This window comes from Passer domesticus, chromosome 8, assembly GCF_036417665.1.
Source record: "Passer domesticus isolate bPasDom1 chromosome 8, bPasDom1.hap1, whole genome shotgun sequence".
NCBI lineage: Eukaryota > Metazoa > Chordata > Aves > Passeriformes > Passeridae > Passer > Passer domesticus.
Genome location: NC_087481.1, coordinates 8,814,904 through 8,838,871, shown reverse-complemented (window position 1 = coordinate 8,838,871; position 23,968 = coordinate 8,814,904). Strand labels below are relative to the sequence as shown.

At 52.9% G+C, this 23,968-nt stretch overlaps 2 protein-coding genes and 1 long non-coding RNA gene across 3 annotated transcripts in view; 2 read left to right on the top strand and 1 right to left on the bottom strand.

Moving 5' to 3' along the window:
- The window catches only part of LOC135305571 (zinc finger protein 850-like), a 296,716-nt gene that overhangs the window by 94,624 nt on the left and 178,124 nt on the right, over positions 1–23,968 (top strand). The window contains 2 exon segments of the mRNA XM_064429306.1: positions 7,402–7,409; positions 18,757–19,506. Coding sequence (XP_064285376.1) covers positions 7,402–7,409; positions 18,757–19,506 — 758 coding nt within the window.
- LOC135305713 (uncharacterized) lies at positions 2,782–3,773 on the top strand. Its single transcript, XR_010366696.1, has 2 exons — positions 2,782–3,202; positions 3,520–3,773. It is a non-coding gene; the product is annotated as an uncharacterized LOC135305713 (long non-coding RNA).
- LOC135305655 (zinc finger protein 154-like) lies at positions 8,223–10,517 on the bottom strand. The gene is made up of 2 exons (XM_064429400.1): positions 10,172–10,517; positions 8,223–10,093 (listed from the first exon to the last, which is right to left on the bottom strand). The coding sequence occupies exons 1-2, from the start codon at positions 10,191–10,193 to the stop codon at positions 9,483–9,485; spliced, it is 633 nt and encodes a 210-aa protein (XP_064285470.1). The 5' UTR covers positions 10,194–10,517; the 3' UTR covers positions 8,223–9,482.

Sequence of the window (23,968 nt, the reverse complement as noted above, 5' to 3'; positions counted from 1 at the left end):
AGCAGGACAGGCAGAGTGGGTCTCCTGCTGCCAGGCTGGGGCTGGGCTGGGTGCTCCCTGCTCAGGGACATTGTACCCAGGGCACTGGATTCTGGTGGCCATCCACAGCCTGTCCTGTGCCTGCTTGCTCCACACAAGCTCCGTCCCAGACCCAGCCAGGCTCAGTTCTGGTAGCAGAGTCCTGCTGCTGGGCCAGTGTCTGCCAGCCTGGGGGCACATGCAAGAGCCCTCTGTGCCTGACTGGACTGACCGTGGCATTTGCTTTTCTTCCAGGTGCGATGGACATCATGGAGAGAGATGCCACCTTTTTCTACATACGTTTTACACTTTGATGTTGTCTTTAGGATATAGGTTTTATGGTGTTTGTCTTCTGTAAATACGTTTCATATATTTTTTGTTAGATAGGTTTTTATGTATATATGTTCTATCGATTGTTGTTGTTACAAATATTCTTGCAATGTAAATCTATTCTGTATTTTTGCTGCTGTTCTTCTCTACTAAACAAATTTTATTTTTCACACCCCAGTTCTCCTTGCTTTTGCTTCAGGCACAGGCAGCATATTGCCAAGGTGTAGTTTCCACTTGCTCCAGGTTCCCAGGGCTGGAGGTCAGAAGTAGATGAAGGGGAAAAAATCCACAATTAAGAGTGTCCATGACACCCAGAGCCAAAAGAAGCCCAGGGCATCAGGAACGAGGGAAGCACGTGCTCCAAACAACAGCAGAAATGAAGTGAGAGCTCTGGAGGGAACAAAAGAAAGAGGAAGCCTGAGGGAAGGAAAAAACGTCTCCCCACAAGGTGTTTTGCTTTTTTTCATTGAGAGTCTCTTCTACCGTGTGGTGGAAACCCAGAAAAATAAAGGTCAGGAGAAGCATGGTTTATTGGGAACATTCCTGCATAGTAGACTATCCTTGTGCAAATCATCCCATGCAGCACTCACATATTTAATTGCTTCTCTTCCTGGGGAAGCAAAGTTGCTTTCTTTACTCCAAGCAAGATTTTCTCCCTCCTCCCTGGCAAAGAACAAGCTCCCATCCTGGCAAGCGCTCGCTGCTTTCCTTAACACTCATCACACCCATGCTAAGGAGAGTGGAGCAGGTTAATTTATCACTTGTTGCAAGTTCTAAGTCCTTCTTAGATAAGGACCATGTTCAGCTGAGTGACAGTGAAGCAAAATGGCAAGCCAGGAATCAATTTCCCTGCACACAATATCCTCCAGTCACATGGATGGTTTCTCACTGGCACACAGGAGGAAGGAAGGAACCCAAATGCATCATTGTACATCAAGTCATACATGTTGAGGGATGAACAAATCTCACGGGGATATGGAAACCCCCCCTGAAAAGCAGTTCAGAGAAAGCCTGAGCTGTTTTGTGGTCCTAGGCATGAAGATGCTCAGGATCTTCCACAGATGCTCAGCAGGCAGCAGGATTGCGGCTGGATGTCACTCTGCAAATGCCAGTGGCTCAGCTGAGAGCTCTGGCAGTGACTGACACTGCACTGAGAGGGGCCACAGGCCTGCAAGGGGCTTTCATCAGGAGCAAACAGCAGCCTGGAGGGTGGGCAATGCTGGATCTGTACCATTGCGTGCTCATCCTTCACCTGAATGTGGAGCTGCCCCCAAAGTTGCCATGCATCACTTTTTCTTTTTCTCCTGTTGGGTATATTTTGGAGCAGCTGTTCTATGTGGCTTTTGATGGTGATCCTGTGGCAAGCAGCCATTTGCCTGCTGTGCTATCCCCACAACTAATACTAACTCTTCATTTCCTTTGGTTTTATTTGGCGTTTTTTATCTATTTGTTTGATTGGTTTGCTGCATGGGTTTCTTTCTTTTTTTGTTTGGGGTTTTGTCTGATTTGGTTAGAGTTTTTTTTTTGGTTTTTCATAAATGACTGGTGAAGTTGGCAAAGCCAAACTCAAGATAATGTAAACCAGGATCAGCTTTCCAGAAATTCCTTTTGGTAGGGTTTATCTGCATCCCCCAGGCTCAGGATCACTAGAATATTTTCAGGTTTTGCTCTGCATATCAGCCTGCCCAGACTCCGCTTGGTCTTTCACAAATGGAGAAGACAATGGACATTGTGCCAAGCTTCCTTTCAAACAGAAAAACCTGCGGCAGCATGACAGAAAAGAAGAAAAATAAATCACCAGTTAGAACAGAACCAGTGTCCCACCATCTTCCCCTCCACTGTTATTAATTTTGTACATTTAGAGGCAAACCTGGGTCTAAAGCTTGCATCTCTCAGTTCCTGATGCTATTTGCTACCCTGCAGCCTTTACTCGCCCTGATGTGACAGACTGCTGGGCAAGTGGGGCTGGGGATGCTCAGCCTGGACAGAGGAGACACTGGGAGGCCTCACTGTGGCTGTGCAGAACTGGAAGGGTCCCGCAGGAAAGAAGGGGACAGAGTGTTCAGCAGGGCCTGTGCTGACAGGACAAGGGGGGATGGCTTTCAACTGCAGCAGGTTGATTGAAGCTGCATCTAAGGAAGCTGCTCTTTCCCACTGGGGGTGGTGGGGCACTGGCCCAGGCTGTGCACAGAGGCTGTGCATGCCCCATCCTTGGCAACAGGGCTCTGAGCAGCACGCTCTGGGGGAAGACTGCTCAGCTGGGAACAAGATGTTGTTCTTCAGGCTCCCTTCCAAGCCCAACCCGTTCAGGGACTCCATCATTCCATGGTCTCCAGTGTCCACTTCAGATGGAGCCTGGGAACTGTGATGTCACAGCCCACGCTCCAGCTGGAACGTCCGGCGCCCAGCAAAGGGCACAACACAACCCTTGGCTGCTGTGTTCGCTCGCTCTGCACCTTGCTCCTGCCCACTCTGCTTGTCAGCTTTCCTCTGTCCTGAAAGATCCTTAGTGCCTGGATTTCATCATCCAGCCCTGCAGGATGCTCCCCTTTGTTCTGGGGAAGGTCTTGTGCCATTCCATGGAGGTGGACAACACCCACCTGCCCGGGTGGGCTGGAGCTCTGTGGGGATGGAGTGGGACAGAGACTCCACTCTGAGCTTTTGCTACCTCTGCAGGCTGTCCCAGACAGAGAGGAGGAGATGGAGCTTGATACAGAGATTGATATGGAGGAGGAGATGGAAATAGACGGAGAAGACCCTGGAGAGGAAGAGATGGAGGTGGAGGTGAAGGTGGAAGAGGAGATGGATGTGGATATGGAAGAGTCCATTGAGGACATGGATATTGATTAAAAATGTGAGGAAGAGGCCCTGATCTTGGCATGAAGAGCAATGCCAGCAGCAGGACAGGCAGAGTGGGTCTCCTGCTGCCAGGCTGGGGCTGGGCTGGGTGCTCCCTGCTCAGGGACATTGTACCCAGGGCACTGGATTCTGGTGGCCATCCACAGCCTGTCCTGTGCCTGCTTTGCTCCACACAAGCTCCATCCCAGACCCAGCCAGGCTCAGTTCTGGTAGCAGAGTCCTGCTGCTGGGCCAGTGTCTGCCAGCCTGGGGGCACATGCAAGAGCCCTCTGTGCCTGACTGGAGTGACCGTGGCATTTGCTTTTCTTCCAGGTGCGATGGACATCACAGACAGAGACACCAACCTTTGTATATATGTTCTACAGTTTGTTGTTGTTCTTTAGCATGTAGATTGTAGGGCTATTTTTGACTTCTGTAAATACATAGTTTTGTTAGGTAGGTTTTGCTAGGTAGGTTTTTATGTATATATGTTCTATCTATTGTTGTTGTTACAAATATTCTTACAATGTAAATGTATTCTGCATTTTTGCTGCTGTTCTTCCCTAATAAACAAATTTTATTTTTCACACCCCAGTTCTCCTTGCATTTGCTTCAGGCACAGGCAGCATTTTGGAAAGTCGTTGTTTCCACTTGCTCCAGGTCGCCAGGACTGGGGATCCCTGGCACAGCCACCCCAGGAGTGGGGGTCCCTGTGCACAGAGGGGTTCCCCTGACAGAGGTGAGCCTCTCCTTGCAGTTTCTCTGGACACACTTGGGAGCTGTAGGGGCAAAGCCCAGCGTGCCCTGGCCCATGGATCCCATGTTGGAGCAGGGCTGAGCCTGTGTGCTCCTGCAGAGCCTCAGCCATGGCTCTTCCCTGGGCAGCCCCAGGGCTAAGGAGGGAGCACTGGGCTGTGGGCAAGCCCTGCTCCTGGGCACCCTGAGGGGCTGGAGCCAGCCTGGAGGGAGCCTCAGCCCTACATGGACCAAGATTTCCTTTGGAAACCCCCTCTCTCCCCAGACTCCTCTGAGCACAACAAGAATTGATCCTCCTAGTTCAAGGTGTGACCTTCATTGGCACAAATTTGTCCCTTGCACTTTCTAGCACAGCAAATGTCAGTGCTCGTAATCCCTGTTCTGCACACTCTGCTCAGGCAGCAAAACATCTGAACCTGAGGGAACATCTTTAATTAGCACCAACCTGCAGAGATCTCCAGGGGGAGAACCTACCCCCAACCACCCTGAGAAATACTTGACACTGATAGTCTGGGGCAGAGCTGAAACTAAAGTATTTTAATGCCAAGAGAGAGGATTTTTTATTGCTGAATTCATTCTCCAAGAACAAGAATGGAAGCTTTTGGTCTCCTCACCTGCCACATATGTGTATTGCCAAGGTTTTGCTTCTGGCTTATGACTGATTTTGATGAATCTGTTCAGAACTCTGATGCTGTTCCTGGCTAAGGTGCAGAGATGATATTTCAGAGGCAGATGAGCTCAGCACATCTTGTGCAATGCAGAATTTCCAGAACCAGACATTCAGGCCATGCAAACTGATACTTTTTCATCTCCGTGCAAAGATCAGTATTAGGACATCCCTGATGTACCACACATTTCTCAGAGCTGTCCCTTTCATCCAGCTTTCCCCAGTCACTTCACAGACTTCACTCTAAGCCATTTCTGATAGAGCTCAGTAGCACATGGGATTTAATCCTGGTTTTTCTTCATCTTCTCCAGAGCTGTCTCCAGACACGGTGTGTGGGCACTGTCTGACAGCAGCAGCATTAACCTGTCACCTCCCTGACACTGAGGTTCATGTCACAACTTTTCATCAAAAGCAGCAAATCAATGATTCCCACTGGGTCCCACAAAGCTCCGTGGGGAGTTTGTGTGGCTGCAGTTCCAGCACCAGCCCTGGCACTCAGAAATTTCAGGAAGAGATACAGAAGGAATCAGCCATTCATAGAGAACAACATGAGTTTGCAGGGCTCAGATCCCCACAACAGAGTCCCCAGACTCTGCATTTACACTTTGGCCTCTGTGCCTTACTTTTCCTCTCACTAAAGTCCTGACAGTTTATCTCATGCTCAGGTTCCCAAGATAATTCAAAGCAGCTTTAGGAGCAGGGATATATGGGAACTGTCCCAAGGCTCAACAAAATTTCTCTCCTCAGGCCTGACAATTCTAGCTAAGGAGAGAGGAAAAGCCTGCATGAAAGAGGTGTGAAATCAAAGCAGTAATCAAATTGAGGTATAATGAGAGCAGCTGAAGAGGTTTTCAATGTTCAGAACAAGATTAGCAGCTCCAGGCACAGGAGGGATGTGACATTTTCCCCGCTGTAACAACTCTGTCATGCAAATTGCATCTCAAATCCTCCTCCCCAGCTCTGGGACCTGTTCAGCCACAAACGTGGTGCTGAATTTTTAAAGCAAAGTGGAAGCTGGTCAGAGAGGTGGTTTGCAAATAAAAATCACAGAGGACAGTTTGGAAGCACCAGCTGGAGCAGAGAGGGACAGAGCCTGGCCCTGGGGGGCAGCACAGCCACACAACACATGCCTGAAACTTTAAGAAATTAAAGAACTTGCCACTGGTTTTCCCTCAGGAGCTACAGAAGGTGCTTTATGGAATCCCTGCTGCCTTCACACATGCATCAGCATGCAGGAGAGCGCAAGGATAAAGATTACAGCACCTGCTGCTGCTGCTTCCATCTCCTGACTCAAATCTCACCAAAATCTGTCACTATTGGGCCTTTCCAAAGTCTCAGATTCACTTGGTCCTTGCAGGATTTTGGTTCTGAGGAGCATGAAGGGAGATAAAGGCACTTGCAGACACCAGAGATGCAGTTGGTGCCTGAGGTGCATTTCACAGCCCAGGTTAGTGCCTCTAAAACCATCAAAAGCAGCCCCTTTGACAGTACCAAGGCAAGAGCAGAACACCAGGGCCTGCACTCTTGCTTCGGCAAGAACCCCTTGTGTGAGGACACGAGGCTTGACTCCATTTTCATCAGAAGGCTGATTTATTATGTTATATATTATACTAAAATACTACATTACAACTACACTAAAAGAACAGAGAGAAGAAGATCAGAAGGCTACAAAGACAAGAATAGAATAGGAATGAATAACAAAAATCCTGTGACTGCTCACAGCCTTGGTACAGGTGGCTGTGATTGGTCACTGATTGAAAACAATCCACATGGACCAATGGAAGATGCACCTGTGGCATTCCACAGCAGCAGACAGTTATTGTTTACATTTCTTTCCTGAGGCTCTCAGCTCCTCAGGACAGGAAAAATCCCAGCAGAGGCTTTTTCCCTAAAATATCATGGCTACATCTCACCCTTTAAAATTTATTAAATTAAATAGAAAAAGAAATGTTTGCAATCTCTTCTACTGGGCCCTTGCAGAAGAGAGAACAAACACCTCTTGAGGTTCATCTGTTGCCAATCAAAATCTCAATCAACTGCTGATGTGGAATGGTCAGGGAAATTCTTCACCTGTAGAACATTCAGGGAAATTCTTCACTTATCAAACATCACATTCTATCATATCACTAAAACAATCTTAAAAAATAAGAAAATGCAAAAACTCATGCAAACAAAGTTCATTGTTTCAAGTCCAAACAGCTGAATTTCAGGACAGAGTCCATGGACTGAAGATGCTCTTCTTTGACATCTCTGGAAGTCCCCTTTGGTCCTGAAACAGGCTTGCAGAATTCTGAAACAAAGAACTGCTAAAGAGAATCAATCAACAAGAATCATCAAAAATCCATTGACAGTCATCAAACAATTCAGAGAGAAAATTCTGGAATGCCCTGGCCACAGCCCTTCATTGAACCACTTGGGCTGAGGCTAATTTTTGGCTTTTCAATGCTTTTGAGCTGCTAGCTCTTTCCATATTTTTTTTCTTTTTTTTTTTTTTTTTTTCCAAAAGAAGAAGAACAGCAGCAGCAGAGGGTCTCTAGGACCTTTCGGTGGCCCTGGTCCTGGTGGGCAGACCAGAGAACCCAGACCTGGCTCACAGAATGGTGGCCCAGGTCCCTGCGGGGAAAGCAAAGTCCCCAAACCCAGCACTGGACGGGGCGGAGGCCCCGGCCCAGGGAAATGAGCCAAACGGCCCAGAACCAGCCCGTGAGGCGGGCTCTGTGTGCTCAGAACCTGGCAGGACCATGCTGCCAGCGTCTTGAGAGCAGAAATGACCCAATGCTTCCTCCCCCCAGCAGCACCGGTGCACACTGGCAGCTGGAGAAGCTTTCTCAGGTATTGTCATCCCAGATGTGAGGGTTTCTTGTCCCCAGAGCAAGCGAGTAATGCTTGCTTTGCTCTGTGTCTCTTGCTCCTGCAAGGCAAATGCCACTGCTCCTGCTTTCTGCCCCTCGGCACCCCCATCCCCTCTGGGCTGGGAACCAGAGGCAGATACCACAGGAGCCAACTCCCCCACGCCGCTGGGGCGCTCGGGGGAAGGCAGGCACCCCAACCCCAGGGAGAAGCCCCCGACCACAACGCGAAATGACCCAGAAACCACACTGATTTTGAACAGCCAGCCAAACTGCCCCTGCGGTGAGCTGGCGGGCCGTGCCCTCTCCACGGAGGGACAGACTGTTCACAGGGTCTGATGCGAAGGTCGGAGCTCTGGAAGGCAGTGGGACAACTGGGGTGGGTGGTGCGGGCAGCACGGGCGCTGGTGTCGGCTCTTGAGACGGTCCCATGGGCTCAGCACCATTCTTGGCATGCTCTTTCACTGCAATTGGGTTGGCAGGGAGCAGCGGGACTGGCACGGGCCGCGGGGGCGCATCCCCCGCCGGGCAGCAGCAGCGGCCGAGTCTCCTTCTAGGTCCGGACACTGCAGCACAGGTGCAGCCATCAGAGCCGGCGGAGCCGGCCCGAACGGCAGGATCGCGGGCGGAGCCGCGGGGTCCAGCGCCTCCCGCGGGGCCAGCTGAGGCGGACCCGCGTCCCCCCGGAGTGGGGGGAGCGGAGAATTCCGCGGCGAAGCGGGCAGGGCCGGCTCCCCATCCCCCTCAAGAGAAAGAGCAGGGGGGGAAGGCAGCTCTGCCTGCTCATGCTCCAAGGGAGCGGAGAAAAACTTTTGCTCAGCTGTGGGCAATGTGGGGGGGCTGCGAACCCGCGGATCGTCTTCTTTGAGAGGCTCCTCTCGTGCCGAACCTGGTGGAAACGGAGCGCGACCGCGCCACCGAGCCATGATGTCCCCTGCAGCCTCCCTTTTTTCCAAAATACAGAATAAGAGCCATAGGTGTACTCCATACATTGTTGGGAGTGTAACACCCTGGTCCTTTGTCCACTCAAAAGCAGCGTCCATGAACTCCCAAAGATCTAAATCAAGGGAGTATACGACATTTGTAAAAAATCTATGAAATTTTGCCCATCTTAAAAACTCATAACACAGTCTCTCCCACACACTATTAACTCTGTTCTCGTGTCCCCATCTGTGCCAGAGTTTAATAACTTTCTTCTCTGACCCAGTAAACGGAACCTGAGCTCCCGAAGGTATGTTTTTCCAACTTTCCTCCCACCTTCTGCGAATGGCAGGATCTTCAGGAAGGGAAAAAATAACAGTACCTTTAGACAGTGTCCTTGTGGATCCAGCTGTGCAACTCTGCTGCTCTGCGGTCTCTGGACACAATGTCCAGGAAAGTCCAACAGGTTCTCCTGTTTGCCTTGGCTGTGAACTCTGCCCATCTTCAGGGTCTCGTTTCTTCAGCTCCAGGCTGGACTCTGTGGTCACTCCTGGGGTTGCCATCAGTTTCACACGTCCAGGGGTCACCAATTGTTGTTTAGGCTGCCCTTTGTGTGAGGACACGAGGTTTGACTCCATTTTCATCAGAAGGCTGATTTATTATGTTATATATTATATTAAAATACTACATTACAACTATACTAAAAAGAACAGAGAGAAGAAGATCAGAAGTCTACAAAGACAAGAATAGAATAGGAATGAATAACAAAAATCCTGTGACTGCTCACAGCCTTGGCACAGGTGGCTGTGATTGGTCACTGATTGAAAACAATCCACATGGACCAATGGAAGATGCACCTGTGGCATTCCACAGCAGCAGATAGTTATTGTTTACATTTCTTTCCTGAGGCTCTCAGCTCCTCAGGACAGGAAAAATCCCAGCAGAGGCTTTTTCACTAAAATATCATGGCTACATGTTCCCACCATGGATCACAGGGAATGTGGGTCACCAGGGCTGTGCCCAGCGTGAGTCCTGCAGTGGAGGATGGAGCTGGAGCAGCGCACGAAGCTCTTCCCGCACTCGGGGCACACGCAGGGCTTCCCTCACCGGTGCCTCCGTTGCTGTTGGGTCAAGTTAGAGCTGCTGGAGGAGCTCTTCCCACACTGGGGACACTCGTAGGGCCTCTCCCCAGTGTGGATGCGCCGGTGGGTGACGAGGGTGGAGTTGTGCCTGAATCCCTTCCCGCAGTCGGGGAAGCAGAAGGGCCTCTCCTCCGTGTGAATCCGATAGTGCCAGAAAAGATGGGAGCGGATCCAAAACCCCTTCCCACACTCAGAACACTCGTAGGGCCTCTCCCCAGAGTGGATATTTTGGTGGTAGATCAGGTTGGTGCGAAGTCTGAAGCTCTTCCCGCATTCCCCACACTCGTAGGGCCGTTCCCCACTGTGGATCACCTGGTGCCTGATCAGATTGGAGCTCCTCCTGAAGCTCTTCCCACACTCCAAGCACTTGTGGGGCTTCTCCCCATCATGGAACTGCTCATGGACCACCAGCTCTGAGCTCTGGCTCCATCTCCGGCTGCCTTCCCGGCCCAGGGTGGGTCTTTCCTCCTCAGATCCCCGCCATCTGCGTTTGCAGCCCCTCCTCGTGCGGCATCGCCGGGGCTTTTCCTCCCCGTTGGGTTCCTGCGCCGTGGAGCCGCTCAAAACGGTCTCTGCCACGAGGTTCTGCTGTGCTGAGCTGGGAGATGGAGCAGGAGAGAGGGGGAAAGGGGCACTGACTTCCTCCTCACCTGCCTCATTGTCCCAGGGCATCTTGCTCTTCCTCACAGCCTCCCAGGGGTTGGCAATGAGAAATCATGGTTTGAGGAAAATAAGGGATGAGCACATTGAATTTGAAGGTCCATCTGCCCGAGCCCACCTCGAGAAGTCACCGGCCATCTGGACTCCAGAAAAACCTCCCAAACACCAAGGTTCAGCCCTAAAAATCCTACCAAGAACTCCCTGTCCCTTGTCCCTCCCCTCTGCTCTTCGGAGTTCCCCCTGTCACAGCTGCTGGGGTTACACTTGCATTGGGGGTCCCCCTTCTCCTCGGTGCCCGCCCTCCCCAGCCTGCTGGCAGTCCCAGCAATCCCAAAAGCTGCCCCCTCTTCGCTCTGCCCATTCAGGGGTGCCGGGGCTTTTTGGGCTCCCTTTTGGGCTCCCTTCTCCCCTCATGCTCTGCTCTGGGCTGCAGGGGCTCCAAGGAGTCCCCCCTGCCCCTCTCCAGCCTCTGCAGGCTCCCGCCAATGGCGGCGCTCCCCCCTCTCTGGGCTCCCCACTTTGGGCTCCTGGGGGACACAGGGCTCTGCTCCTCCAGGCTGCCTCTGCCGCCACCACCACCCCCCGATGTCCCCACAAGGGGCCTTTTCCGCTCAGCCTTGCACTTCTTCATTCTTCAAACATCCCCCCAAAAAAATCCCAGCCCAGGGACCCCCCGGCCTATCTGGGCCGAGCTCCCCCTGCCCGCTCACCTGCGCGATGGGGGGCGATGATCCCACAGGTGGGGACTGCGAATGCACGGAGGGCTCGACCGCGTGCTTCCTGCTGCTCAGCCTTGATCCGCCTCTGTCCCTCCTCTTCCTCTTCCTGCCCCTTCTCCTCTGCCATCCCCCCGCCTCCTCCTAATCCTTCTCCTCCTAACCACACCTCCTTCTCCTTCTGTGGCTGCTCTCTCTCCGCCTTCCCCCTCCTCTTCCATCTCCCCTCCCACCCTCCTCCCCCTCCCTAATCCCGCCTCCTTCTCCTCCTTCATCCCTACGGTTCCCTCCCTCCTCCTCCTCCCCCAGCAGCAGCGACACCCTCGCTGCCCCGTTCCCGGAGCCCTCGCAGCCCGCGGCAGGAGCGGGGCTGGAGCCGGCACAGCTCGGCACGGGCAGCACGGGGCTCTCGGCTGCTCCCGGCCGCTGCGGATCAGGGGGGAAGCCGGCCCGGGCAAAAGGAGAGGCAAACTGCGACAACTGGGGGCCCCACATCCAAACTGGGCCCTTCTGGGGAGCCTGCCTGGGCACTGCCAGCCCTTGGGGCTCCTCTCGGCACATCCGGGAGGGGGGAACGCACAGAGGGCTGCGGGATCCCAGTGCTGGCAGCACTGCCAGGGACTGGGCTCTGCTGGCATCATACTGGGAGTGACTGAGACTGTAGTGGGTTTGTACTGGGATCATACTGGCATCACACTTGGACTGTACTGGCTTTGTACTGATACCATTCTGGGATCATACTGGGAGTGACTGGGACTGTACTGGGTTTGTTCTGGGATCATACTGGCATCACACTTCGACTGTACTGGCTTTGTACTGATACCATATTGGGATCATACTGGGAGGGAGCAGGAGCCTGCAGAGGCAATTGAGACCATGTTAGGGGCAAATGGGATCTACTGGGAGTGACTGGGAGCAGCTGGGAGCAACTGGGATCATGACAGGAGCAACTGGGAGTGGCTGGCTGCATGCTGGGAGGGATTGGAAACAACTGGGCTTCTACTGGGATCAGCTGGGATCACGCTGGAGGTGACTGGGATCATCCTGGCAGTGAGGGCCACTGCACTGAGGCTGACTGGGAGTGCTTGGCAGCAAATGGGATCATACTGGGGAATAATGGGAGGGACTGGGAACATGCTGGAGGGACCTGGGATACACTGGGAGATACTGGGAGTGACTAGAACCAAAGGGAGGGTGAAAGAGAGCCACTGGAACCGTGTGGAGCACAACTGGTTCATACTGGCAGGGACTGGGAGCACACTGGGCTCATCTCTGGATCATACTGGGAGTGACTGGACTGATACTGGGAGAATCTGAGAGCGACTGGGAACACACCCTGCACATCATCCCCATACTGGGCCTGACTGGGAGCAACTGGGATTATACTGGGACCACACTGGGAGGGCTGGCATGTGACTGGGATCCAACTGGAGCTTACTGGGATCATATTGGGTTTGAAAGGGAGTGACTGGGATCACACTTTGGGCTTCTGGGAGCACCTGAGAGAAACTGGGATCATGCTGCAAGTGAACTGGAGGAACTGGGCAGGACTGGATGCATGCTGGAGGCAGCTGGGATATTCTGGGCATGACTGGGGGATCACACTGGGAGAGCTGACACCTTCCTGGGGCCACTGGCAGCGCCTGGAAATGACTGCAGACATGCTGGGACAAGGTGGGAAATGTTGGGGGGTTTTGTGGATTTTGGGGGGTTTAGATTTTGGGGGTTTTATTGGTGCTTTGGGGGAGTGTTGTTCTGGAGGTGTTTGGGGGTTTATTGAATATTTTGTTTTGGGGTTTTTTTTTTGGTATTTTGGGAGGTTTTACTGGGATTTTGTTGGGGGTTTTCACGATTCTCATAAATTCTGGGGGGTTTATTGGGATTTTTAGGAGATTTTGAGGTATTTATTGGAATTGTGGAGGCATCTAGTGGGATTTATTTGGGGTTTGGGTTATTTGGCAGTTTGGGTTTTTTTGGGAGTTTTGGTGGGATTTAGGGGAGTTTTGTGGGGTTTTTTGGCAATTTGGGTTTTTTGGGGAGTTTTGGTGGGATTTAGGGGAGTTTTGTGGGGTTTTTTTGGGTGTTGCTCTGATTTCTTTGGGTCTTAGGGGAGATTTTACAAGATTTTTTAGGGGACATTTTTGGGGTTTCATCGGGATGTTGGGGGTTATTGGGATTTCAAAAGATTTTGTGGGCTTTTATTGGGATTCTAGGGTGTTCTAATGGGATTTTGTGAGATTTATTTCAGATTTCATGAGTTTTATTGGGACTTTTGGGGCTTTTAAGGAGATTTTGATGCCTCTCAGCCATTCCGCAAACCCTGGGACAACCCCAAAGGCCCCAGACGCCCAAATGCCCCACAAATTCCACTAAAAATCCCAACTTCCTCAACAAATTACAATAAGATCCTCCAAAACCCCAGAGAATCACACAAAAAATCCCTGTGAAATCCACCAAAACTCAAAAAAACTCCCCAAAATTTCACTAAACCTCCTCAAAAATCAACCCCCCCAACCCCAATAAAATCCCCCAAAATCCAAAACTCCCCAAATCCACAAAACCCCCAAAATCCCATAACCCCCCAAAACCCAATAATTCTCTCCAAAACCCCAATAATACCCCTCCATCAAATCCCTCCAAAGTTCTAAAAAAAGGCCTCCCAAAATCCCCAAAAACCCTCCTAAAAAATGCCCCCCAAAATCCCCCCAGACTTACTGAGGCCGTCCTGGATCAGGGGCACCGGCCGGTGGAACAGGAGCCACCTCAGGGGCCCTCGGAGCTCTGTGGGGAGGGGGCACCATGGGAGACCCCCAAAAACAGGAGGGGGGCGCTGGGAACCCCCAGGATCCCCAAATCTCCCCCGGGAACCCCAAATCCCCCTGAAAAGCCCCCAAGGTTGGCCCAGGACCACCCTGGAACCCCAAAGTCCCCCCAGCACCCCCAGGACCCCCCTCGAGACCCCTCTCGGGACCCCTCCCCACCCCCAGATCCCCCCACAGTGCCCCAGGACCCCTCCCCAGACCCTCCCTGACACCTCACGATCCCCCAGCCAAGAGCCCTCCCCAGACCCCGCCCCACACCCCGGAACCCTCCCCAAAGCCCCCCCAGACCCCCCGGACCCTCCCACGCCCCCCCGATCCCCTCTCAGCCCCTCCCGGCCCTGTCCCGGCCGCCTCAGCAGCTCCCGGAGCGCTCCGGCCGCTCCCAGCGCCGCCCCCGCTCTCTGCAGCGCCCGGCACCGGCACCGCCGCTGCGCCTCGCCTCTGATTGGCTGCAGCGCCGCGGGGAGGCGGGCGCTGCTGAGGGGAGCCGCGTCCTCATTGGCTGGTTCGGGGCGGGGCGCGCCGCTATTGGCTGGGGAGCCCGTGCACGCGGCGGAGGCGGGAGATTCAGAGGCGAGCGCGGCTGAGGAGGGCGCTGAGGGGAAACTGGGGGGGTTTGGGGCGGTCTGAGGAGAAATTGGGGATTTTGGGGAGATCGACGGGAAATAGGGGGGTGTGCGGTGGGTTTGGGGGGCGTGAGGGGCTCTGAGGGGGCTTTAGGGAGCTTTGGGGGCAGCTTGAGAGGGTCTGGAGTGTTCTCAGGTGGGTTTAGGGGGATCTGAGGGGAATTGGAAGGGTCTGAGGGGATTTTGGGGGATTCTGAGAGGAGCTGGGGGGCTCTGAGGTGCATCTGGGGGGATTTAGCGGAGTGTGAGGGGATTTCCCAGGGTTTGGGAGGGATTGAGGCGGCTGAGAGGGATTTGGGGCAGTCTGATGGATTTGAGGGGGTCTCAGGTGGGTGTGGGGTCAATTTTGTGGGGAACTGGGGGGTCTGAGGCTCCCGGGAAGGTTTTGGGGGTCCAGAGTGATCCTGGGCCAACCTTGGGGGGGTTTGGGTCTCCCAGAGGGGTCCCGAGGGAGATTTGGGGGTCCCGGGGGGTCCCAGTCCCCCCTGAACCGGGGTCTGGGGGTTTTGGGGTGAGGGGGCACAACAGGGGTTCCACCCCCCCCCCCTCCCGTTTCTGGGGGTCTCCCATGGTGCCCCCTCCCCACAGAGCTCCGAGGGCCCCTGAGGTGGCTCCTGTTCCACCGGCCGGTGCCCCTGATCCAGGACGGCCCCACAGAGTCTGGGGGGATTTTGGGGGGGGGGGGGTTGAGAGGGTGTGTGGGGATTTTGGGGGTTTTATGTGGATTTTCAGAGGGCTTTTTTGGACTTTGGGGGATTTTGTTGGGATTTATGGAGAATTATTGGGGTTTTGGGGCGTTTTGTGGATTTAGGGGGTTTTGGATTTTGGGGGATTTTATTGGGGGTTTTGAGGATTTTTGGTGGGGGGAAATGTATTGAAATTTCTCTGATTTTTTTTTAAATTTGGGTGGGTTTCATTGGGGTTTTGTGGGATTCCCTGGGGTTTTGGAGGGTTTTATTGGGATTTTTGGGGAATTCTGGGGGGGCTTTAGGGTTGTTCTCAGGTGTAGAGAAGGGGTGAGAGGCACCAAAATCTCCTTAAACACCCCAGAAGTCCCAATAAAACTCATGAAATCCGAATTAAATCTCACAAAATCCCATTAGAACACCCTAGAGTTCCAATAAAAGCCCACAAAATCTTTTGAAATCCCAACAAACCCCCCAGAATCCCGATTAAACCCCACAAGTGCCCCCAAAAATATCCCCTAAACCATAAAAAGCCCCACAAAATCCCCCCCAAAACCCAAAGAAATCATGGCAACCCAAAAAGACCTCCCAAAAAACCCCCAAAAATCCCAAACCCTCCAAGAATCCCACTAAATGCCCCCACAATTCCAATAAAATTGCACCACGCGTCCAAAATCCTGCAGAAATTCCAATAAAACCCACCAAAAATTCCAAAGAATCCCACCAAATCCCAGTAACACCTCTCAAAACTTAAAAAAACCCCAGAAAAATATTTCACTAAACCCCCAAATACCTGCAGAAAAACACCCCCGCAGAGTGCCAATAAAACCCTCCGAAAATCCACAAAACCCCCCAAAATCACCCTCCAAACCCCCCAAAATTCCCCAACTCCCCCCAAACCAAATAATTCTCTCCACAAACCCCAGTAATTCCCAGCTGTTCCCAGTGTGGTTCCATCACTCCACTATGGTTACAGACACTCCCAGTATGGACCCAGTTGGACCCAGTTGCCCCTGCTCTAGTCCCAGTCACTCCCCAGATGATCCCAGTCCCTCCCAGCACAGTCCCACTCACTCCCAGTTGCCCCCAGTGTGGTCCCAGGTCTCCCCATCATGGTCCCAGTCGTTCTCAGTGTGGTTTCAGTCCCCCCAGTATGGTCACAGACACTCCCAGTATATCCCAGTTGCCCCCAGCATGTCTGCAGTCATTTCCAGGCGCTGCCAGTGGCCCCAGGAAGGTGTCAGTTCTCCCAGTGTGATCCCCCCGTCATGCCCAGAATATCCCAGTTGCCTCCAGCATGCATCCAGTCCTGCCCAGTTCCTCCAGTTTGCTTGCAGCATGATCCCAGTTTCTCTCAGGTGCTCCCAGTAGCCCAAAGTGTGATCCCAGTCACTCCCTTTCAACCCCAATATGATCCCAGTAAGCTCCAGTTGGATCCCAGTCACATGCCAGCCCTCCCAGTGTGGTCCCAGTATAATCCCAGTTGCTCCCAGTCAGGCCCAGTATGGGGGATGATGTGCAGGGTGTGTTCCCAGTCGCTCTCAGATTCTCCCAGTATCAGTCCAGTCCCTCCCAGTATGATCCAGAGATGAGCCCAGTTCCTCCCAGTCCCTGCCAGTATGAACCAGTTGTGCTCCACACGGTTCCAGTGGCTCTCTTTCACCCTCCCTTTGGTTCTAGTCACTCCCAGTATCTCCCAGTGTATCCCAGGTCCCTCCAGCATGTTCCCAGTCCCTCCCATTATTCCCCAGTATGATCCCATTTGCTGCCAAGCACTCCCAGTCAGCCTCAGTGCAGTGGCCCTCACTGCCAGTTTGATCCCAGTCACCTCCAGCGTGATCCCAGGATGATCCCAGTATAAGCCCAGTTGTTTCCAGTCACTCCCAGCATGCAGCCAGCCACTCCCAGTTGCTCCTGTCATGATCCCAGTTGCTCCCAGCTGCTCCCAGTCACCCTCAGCATAATCCCAGTCACTCCCAGTAGATCCCAATTCCCCCTAACATGGTCTCAATTGCCCCTGCAGGCTCCTGCTCACTCCCAGTATGATCCCAGAATGATATCAGTACAAAGCCAGTACAGTCCAAGTGTGATCCCAGTATGATCCCAGTACAAACCCAGTACAGTCCCAGTCACTCCCAGTATGATGCCAGCAGAGCCCAGTCCCTGGCAGTGCTGCCAGCGCTGGGATCCCGCAGCCCTCTGTGCGTTCCCCCCTCCCGGATGTGCCGAGAGGAGCCCCAAGGGCTGGCAGTGCCCAGGCAGGCTCCCCAGCAGGGCCCAGTTTGGATGTGGGGCCCCCAGTTGTCGAAGTTTGCCTCTCCTTTTGCCCGGGCCGGCTTCCCCCCTTCTCCGCAGCGGCCGGGAGCAGCCGAGAGCCCCGCGCTGCCCGTGCCGAGCTGTGCCGGCTCCAGCCCCGCTCCTGCCGCGGGCTGCGAGGGCTCCGGGAACGGGGCAGCGAGGGCGTCGCTGCTGCTGGGGGAGGAGGAGGAGGAGGGAGGCAACGGCACGGATGAAGGAGAAAGAGGTGGGATTAGGGAGGAGGAGGGTGGGAGGGGAGATGGAAGAGGAGGGGGAAGGCGGAGAGAGAGCAGCCACAGAAGGAGAAGGAGGTGTGGTGAGGGAGGAGAAGGATTAGGAGGAGGCGGGGGGATGGAATAGGAGAAGGGGCAGGAAGAGGAAGAGGAGGGACAGAGGCAGATCAAGGCTGAGCAGCAGGAATCACGCGGTCGAGCCCTCCGTGCATTTGCAGCCCCCACCTGTGGGATCATCGCCCCCATGGCGCAGGTGAGCGGGGAGGGGGAGCTCGGCCCAGATATCCCGGGGGCTCCCTGGGCTGGGATTTTTTGGGGGGATGTTTGGAGAATGAAGAAGTGCAAGGCTGAGCGGAAAAGGCCCCTTGTGGGGACATCGGGGGGTGGCAGCTGGCGGCAGAGGCAGCCTGGAGGAGCAGAGCCCTGTGTCCCCCAGGAGCCCAAAGTGGGGGGCCCAGAGAGGGGGGAGCGCCGCCATTGGCGGGAGCCTGCAGAGGCTGGAGAGGGGCAGGGGGGACTCCTTGGAGCCCCTGCAGCCCAGAGCAGAGCATGAGGGGAGAAGGGAGCCCAAAAAGCCCCAGCACCCCTGAATGGGCAGAGTGAAGAGGGGGCAACTTTTGGTATTGCTGGGACTGCCAGCAGCCTGGAGAGGGCGGGCACAGAGGAGAAGGGGGACCCCCAATGCAAGCTTGACCCCAGCAGCTGGGACAGGGGAGCCCCTGAACAGCAGAGGGGAGGGACTGGGGTGGGGAACTCCTGGGCTGGGTTTTTCAGCACTGAATCTTGGTGTTTGGGAGGTTTTTCTGCAGCATTGGTTGCTGGTGACTTGTAGAGATGGACTTGGGCAGAGGGACCTTCAAACTCAACATGCCCATCCCTTCTTTTCCCCAAACCAGGATTTCCCATTTCCAGCCCCAGGGAGGCTGTGAGGAAGAGCAAGATGCCCTGGGACAATGAGGCAGGTGAGGAGGAAGTCAGTGCCCCTTTCTCCCTCTCTCCTGCTCCATCTCCCAGCCCAGCACAGCAGAACCTCGTGGCAGAGGCCATTTTGAGCGGCTCCACGGTGCAGGAACCCAACGGGGAGGAAAAGCCCCAGAGATGCCACACGAGGAGGGGCTGCAAACGCAGATCACGGGGATCTGAGGGGGAAAGAGCCAGCCTGGGCTGGGAAGGCGGCCGGAGATGGAGCCAGAGCTCAGAGCTGGTGGTCCATGAGCAGCTCCATGATGAGGAGAAGCCCCACAAGTGCTTGGAGTGTGGGAAGAGCTTCACGAGGAGCTCCAGCCTGATTGTGCACCAGAGGAGCCACACTGGGGAACGGCCCTACGAGTGTGATCAGTGCAAGAAGAGGTTTCAGACCAGCTCCAGTCTCCTCCTGCACCAGCGCACGCACACAGAGGAGAGGCCCTTCCGCTGCCCCGACTGCGGGCAGGGCTTCAGGCGGAACGCCCATCTTGTCAGGCACCAGCTCATCCACACTGGGGAGAGGCCCCACGAGTGTGAGGAATGTGGGAAGAGCTTCAGGCAGAGCTCCACCCTGATCCAGCACCAGAGGACCCACACTGGGGAACGGCCCTACGAGTGTGGGGAGTGTGGGAAGAGATTCGGACATCGCGCCAACCTGATCGTGCACCAGAAGATCCACACTGGGGAGAGGCCCTACGAGTGTTCCGAGTGTGGGAAGGGGTTTCGGATTAGCTCTGATCTCCTCCAGCACTATCAGAGTCACACAGAGGAGAGGCCCTTCTGCTGCCCCGACTGCGGGAAGGGATTCAAGCGCAACTCCAACCTCGTCACCCACCGGCGCATCCACACTGGGGAGAGGCCCTACGAGTGTCCCCAGTGTGGGAAGAGCTTCTCCAGGAGCTCTACATTGACCCAACACCAACGGAGGCACCGGTGAGGGAAGCCCTGCGAGTGCCCCGAGTGTGGGAAGAGCTTTGTGCGCTGCTCCAGCTCCATCCCCCACTGCAGGACCCACGCTGGGCACAGCCCTGGTGACCCACATTCCCTGTGATCCATGCTGGGAATACACCTGGTTGCTTCTCCTTTTGGTTTGGCCTTGATTTTTTTCTGTTCTTCCTCTCTTTGCGCCTCAAAAGCCAAGAGGGATGGATCTGTCACCTCAAAACCACTCAAATCCCACTGAAAACAACTGAATTTTAACCCCTAAAGGCTCCATCCCTCCTCAAATTGCTTGTTCCCTCCTCAAAAAAACTCAATCCCAGGCCAAACTCACTCCATTCCACAGCCAGCAGGATGAGATGGGGTTGGAAGGGAATTGGGAGCAGTGGGATCCCAATTCCCACTCCATTTGGGAGCGGTGGGATGGGGATTGTGTGGGGCTGGCTGGGTGGGATGTATTTGACAGCAAATAAAACTTTCAGAGTTACTGATTTCTGTCCCATTCATTTTCAGTCAGTTCTGTTTGCAGAGTGCCGCCTTCTCAGCTGATTAAATTTGCTGTAAAAATCCCATTTTTTAAATCATCTAACCCAAACAATCCAAAAACCAATATCCAAATATAGCACTCACCTACAGTTAAATTTTAAAAAATAATTGGAATTGTTTTAGAGTACTTAAGGGTGTTATTAAAGTTTAATTGTTTGGTTAAAATGTAGGAGAAATTCTAGTGGTGCTTGGTTTTGTGTTTAGTATGTTTGTAATATGAATTGTTTTACTAAGGCGTGTTAGACTGTATGTTAGTTTTTTTAGATATTTTTAATCTAAAGTATATTAGTTATTGCATTAAAACTTTCAGAAGGTATTTCTTAGTATATAATTTGTTTATATTTATTGGTAATATTATAGTAATAGTTATTGTTGTTTTGACTTGAATCATTGGAGTATCATAAGAAAAAATATTTTTATTATAATTTATTTCATTGTACTTATCGTTTATTGTTTTATAATTTTGTTTTCAGTTGTTGAGAGGATAGGAAGGAAGTTCAAGGGCAGGAACATCTTTTTCCCCAGCTTGTGCAGCCCACGTCTGGGTGCCATTCAGTCCAGAGCTATGGGATAATATTGTAGTGCCTCCCACACACATTCTGCCTCCAAGAAAAGCTTGGCTTGGCTTCTTAGAGTGAAATAAATAGAAGCGTAATAAAATGGACAGTTAAACTCATCCCTCTTGAATGACTCTCTTGCTTTCCAGTGTCAATCCTGCACATCATGCTCCCAAGGCTTGGTATGAACAAGTGTCTGAGATTGCTTAAAAATTCCCAGGCAAGGTTCAGTAAAAGCCAGATAGAATATTAAGCAACAGCTCAAGAAAATTCATTGGCAACATTCACATTATTACTTACTACTTGGTTAAGGAACAACATGGGGAAAAAAAGCAAGAAACAAAATTCAGTCAATCAAATGAGAAACATTCTGAGAATTATGTGTGTGTGTGTGTGTGTTTAGGTGCATTTGAGAAAGGGACAGAAAGGACAAGGATCAAAAGGAATACGGCCTAAAAGCTTAACAGCACTGGAGCTGAGCAGTGGTTAAACTGGAGCCTCCAGGAGTGGGGCTCTTGGCCCAGGATCCATGGCTGCTCAGTCATGCTGCCAGTGCAGCAAGCTTGAGAGCGCGCTGGCTCTGTGAGGCCCCACTCAGAGGGAGGTTGCTGCTGGCACCTCTGGGCTCCAGGAGAGCCCCAAGGGCCTCCTTTGGGAGCGCTGTTCATGGGCCACAGGCGAGGGGCCTCAGCCATCAACGCTTCATCGTGGCCGCCCCGTGGGTCAGCAGCCTGGCTCTGAGAGTGGGAGAAGGAGGATGTCATGCCTTTGAGGCAGGAAAAGCGGTTTCCAAGGCAGTTCACAGGACACCCCAGGAGCTCGTCAGACAGCACAAGTGCCTGGCAGCGCTCGGTGTCTCTGGGAAGCTCAAGAGGAGCTGGGCCCAGGGGCTGCTCAGCAAGGCCCAGGCCTGACAAGCGTTTCTCAGGTCACCGTGTGGCCGGACAAGGCCGGGGCCATTCACCACCACAATCTGAAGCACGAGGTTTTGATGTAGGGTAAAAAGCCATGGCCCAGTGGAAGTGGGCCGTGTCCTCAGGCCTGTGGGAGAATCACAATGCAGATCCTTGTGCTACTGATTCCATCTCTCCCATTTTTCTGAGTTCTTGGTGGCAAGGTCATTTAGGTCACACAGCTCTCTGAAGCTTTCTGCAAATGAATTAAAGTGAGATTACACATCCCAGATTGTGTTCTGTTACAGTTTGATTGATTTAAGGAATTTCTGGAGCAGAAAACTTGCTTCCTCAGATATTTACTGTGTGTGGCACCAAGCACAGAGGAGAGATTTAATGTCAAAGGCATGGCCCAGGCAATGCTCTTTTGACAAGTTCTGCCCTGAGCTTTCCTGAGGAAGATCTGAAAGGTTCGCTGTCACTGGCACAAGCTCCTGCAGTGGCTGCTGGGCAGCAGAGCAGGGCTGGCAGCTGTGCAACAAGTGTTGCCACAAGCAGCAGCTCAGCCAGGGCAGCAAATCAAGAGCTGGGAAGGAGCTGATCTGAAGGCCAAACCTCCTTAGCTCCTAAAAGAGCTGGAACAGTTCCTCATTCCAATGAGGTGCAGTGTTGGACACGGCTCTGTGTGAGCACTGGACACAAGTTGCTCACACAACTCGTGTGAGCACACTGAGCACACTGAGCACTGAGCACAACTCACACACTGAGTGCTGTGATGGTTTCTGCAGGAGCTCTGGGCTCCTGTGTGTGCTGGACACAATGAGGAGAGAAGGAGCCAAGTGCACTGACACACCTTTGCCTTGAGCATGACCCGGCCTGGACCAAACACACTGCAAGCTTTCCCCTTTGGCCCATGTCTCAAAATGTCAGGTCAGCTGTTGGACGACTCAGGTTGGTTTGGTGTCAAGGAATTCCCCTCAGAAATACTGGGTTTGTCCTCCTCTGTGCCTTCCCCTCAGCAGCCTTGGGGCTGCTCCTGTGTGAAGCCATGTGTCTCACACAGTTTGGGAGAACTTAATACAGGACACTCTGCAATGAGTCGTCTCCTCTAAAGTGTTCCAACAATCCCCTTCCAGTAACAGGAAATGAATACTAATAGATGAAAGTGGAAAAAAATTGCAACAGTTTATTAACAAGTGGAATAGCTGAAAAGCAAGCAAAAAGGCCAGTGACTTCTAGATATCAAACTGCCAGACCTCACCGTCCCCCTGCTGGGACAAAGACCCAGAATGCCGGAGGAAAATCCCCCCAGGACACGCATTACAAGGTGGTGCTGGGTTCTCCCTCAGGAAGAACGGGAGCTGTCACGGAGCAGCTCCAGCAGCAGATGAAAGCTCCATGCTTGTCCAGCGTCGACTTTCTCCCAGAGGCAGAGCTCTGTGGAGCGGTCACGGCAGGTGAAGCAGCTGGGCTGGAGCCCCTCAGTGTCTTTTCTCCCCGGCGTGGCTCAGCTAACGCTCTCGGGCTGGGAGCGGGGCTGCTCCACTCCTGCTGGCACCATGTCCCTGGGCTTGGACAGTTTTCTGCCAGGAGAGCCCAGCATGCTGTTACACAGATCTCTCATAAAGGCCCAAACCAACTCCAAACACTCTGCCTACAGCAGCATTTCACAAAGGGCTGCAGAAGTCCAGGACAGCTGCAAGTGAGTGTCAGACAGCTTTTGTCTTGTTCTTGCCAGCAGAATTCTTGATGATCTGATGCAATTTTATTCAGATGTAACACAGGAGCTGTGTTTTTTTATTGAAATATTTCATGATGAGTAACAAGCCTTGGAGCATGAGGCACAGGACTGACGTGTGAAAGCATGAGCATATCCTCCAAAGTCACCAGTTTAATTGTCCATTTTATTACCCTTGTATTTATTCCACACTAATAAGCAAACTCAAGCTTTGCTTGGATATAAAACAGGCATGGCATACTCTATGGTCTCTTGCAGGGTCCCCAGGGCTGGCAGTGACAAAGCAGGCAGTCTGCTTCATTGGGAATCACTACAGATCTGCATCACAATGTGTTTTTAAGTAGCATGGTATTATTAAGATCTCCTTTTCTGCACGAGATACAAAAAGGAGGTTCTGAAATTATTTCCATGCAAGCAGGCAGTAAAGAACTGACCCAGCTATCCTAACAAAGCTTTGGCTTTGGCAATTGCACTCTTCCCATTCATCTTTTGACGCAGACACTCCAGGTTTTCCCCACACCCCTGCAAGGCTGGCAATTGCTGTTTCCCATTTACTGTTCTTCCCTAGATCAAGTACAGTGGCTGCTTTGAAACTAAAAGCCCTGAGATCTGGGCATCTTGAAGGAGCATGAAATGCTAATTAAGTGTTCCCATTGGTAATACCCAGGTCTGCACTTCCCAGAGCTCTGAAGCAGCAGCAGGAGGACCATGCATCATTCCTGTTGGTGGATGTTCATGTTTCTGGTGTGCAAGAGCAATGGCTTTGA

Excerpts from the sequence above, each read along its gene's own strand:
- LOC135305655 (XM_064429400.1), bottom strand. The coding sequence starts at position 10,193 with ATGCCCTGGGACAATGAGGCAG. Across the intron at positions 10,094-10,171 it reads GCCCTGGGACAATGAGGCAG|AGACCGTTTTGAGCGGCTCC; the intron begins GTGAGGAGGAAG and ends ACCTCGTGGCAG.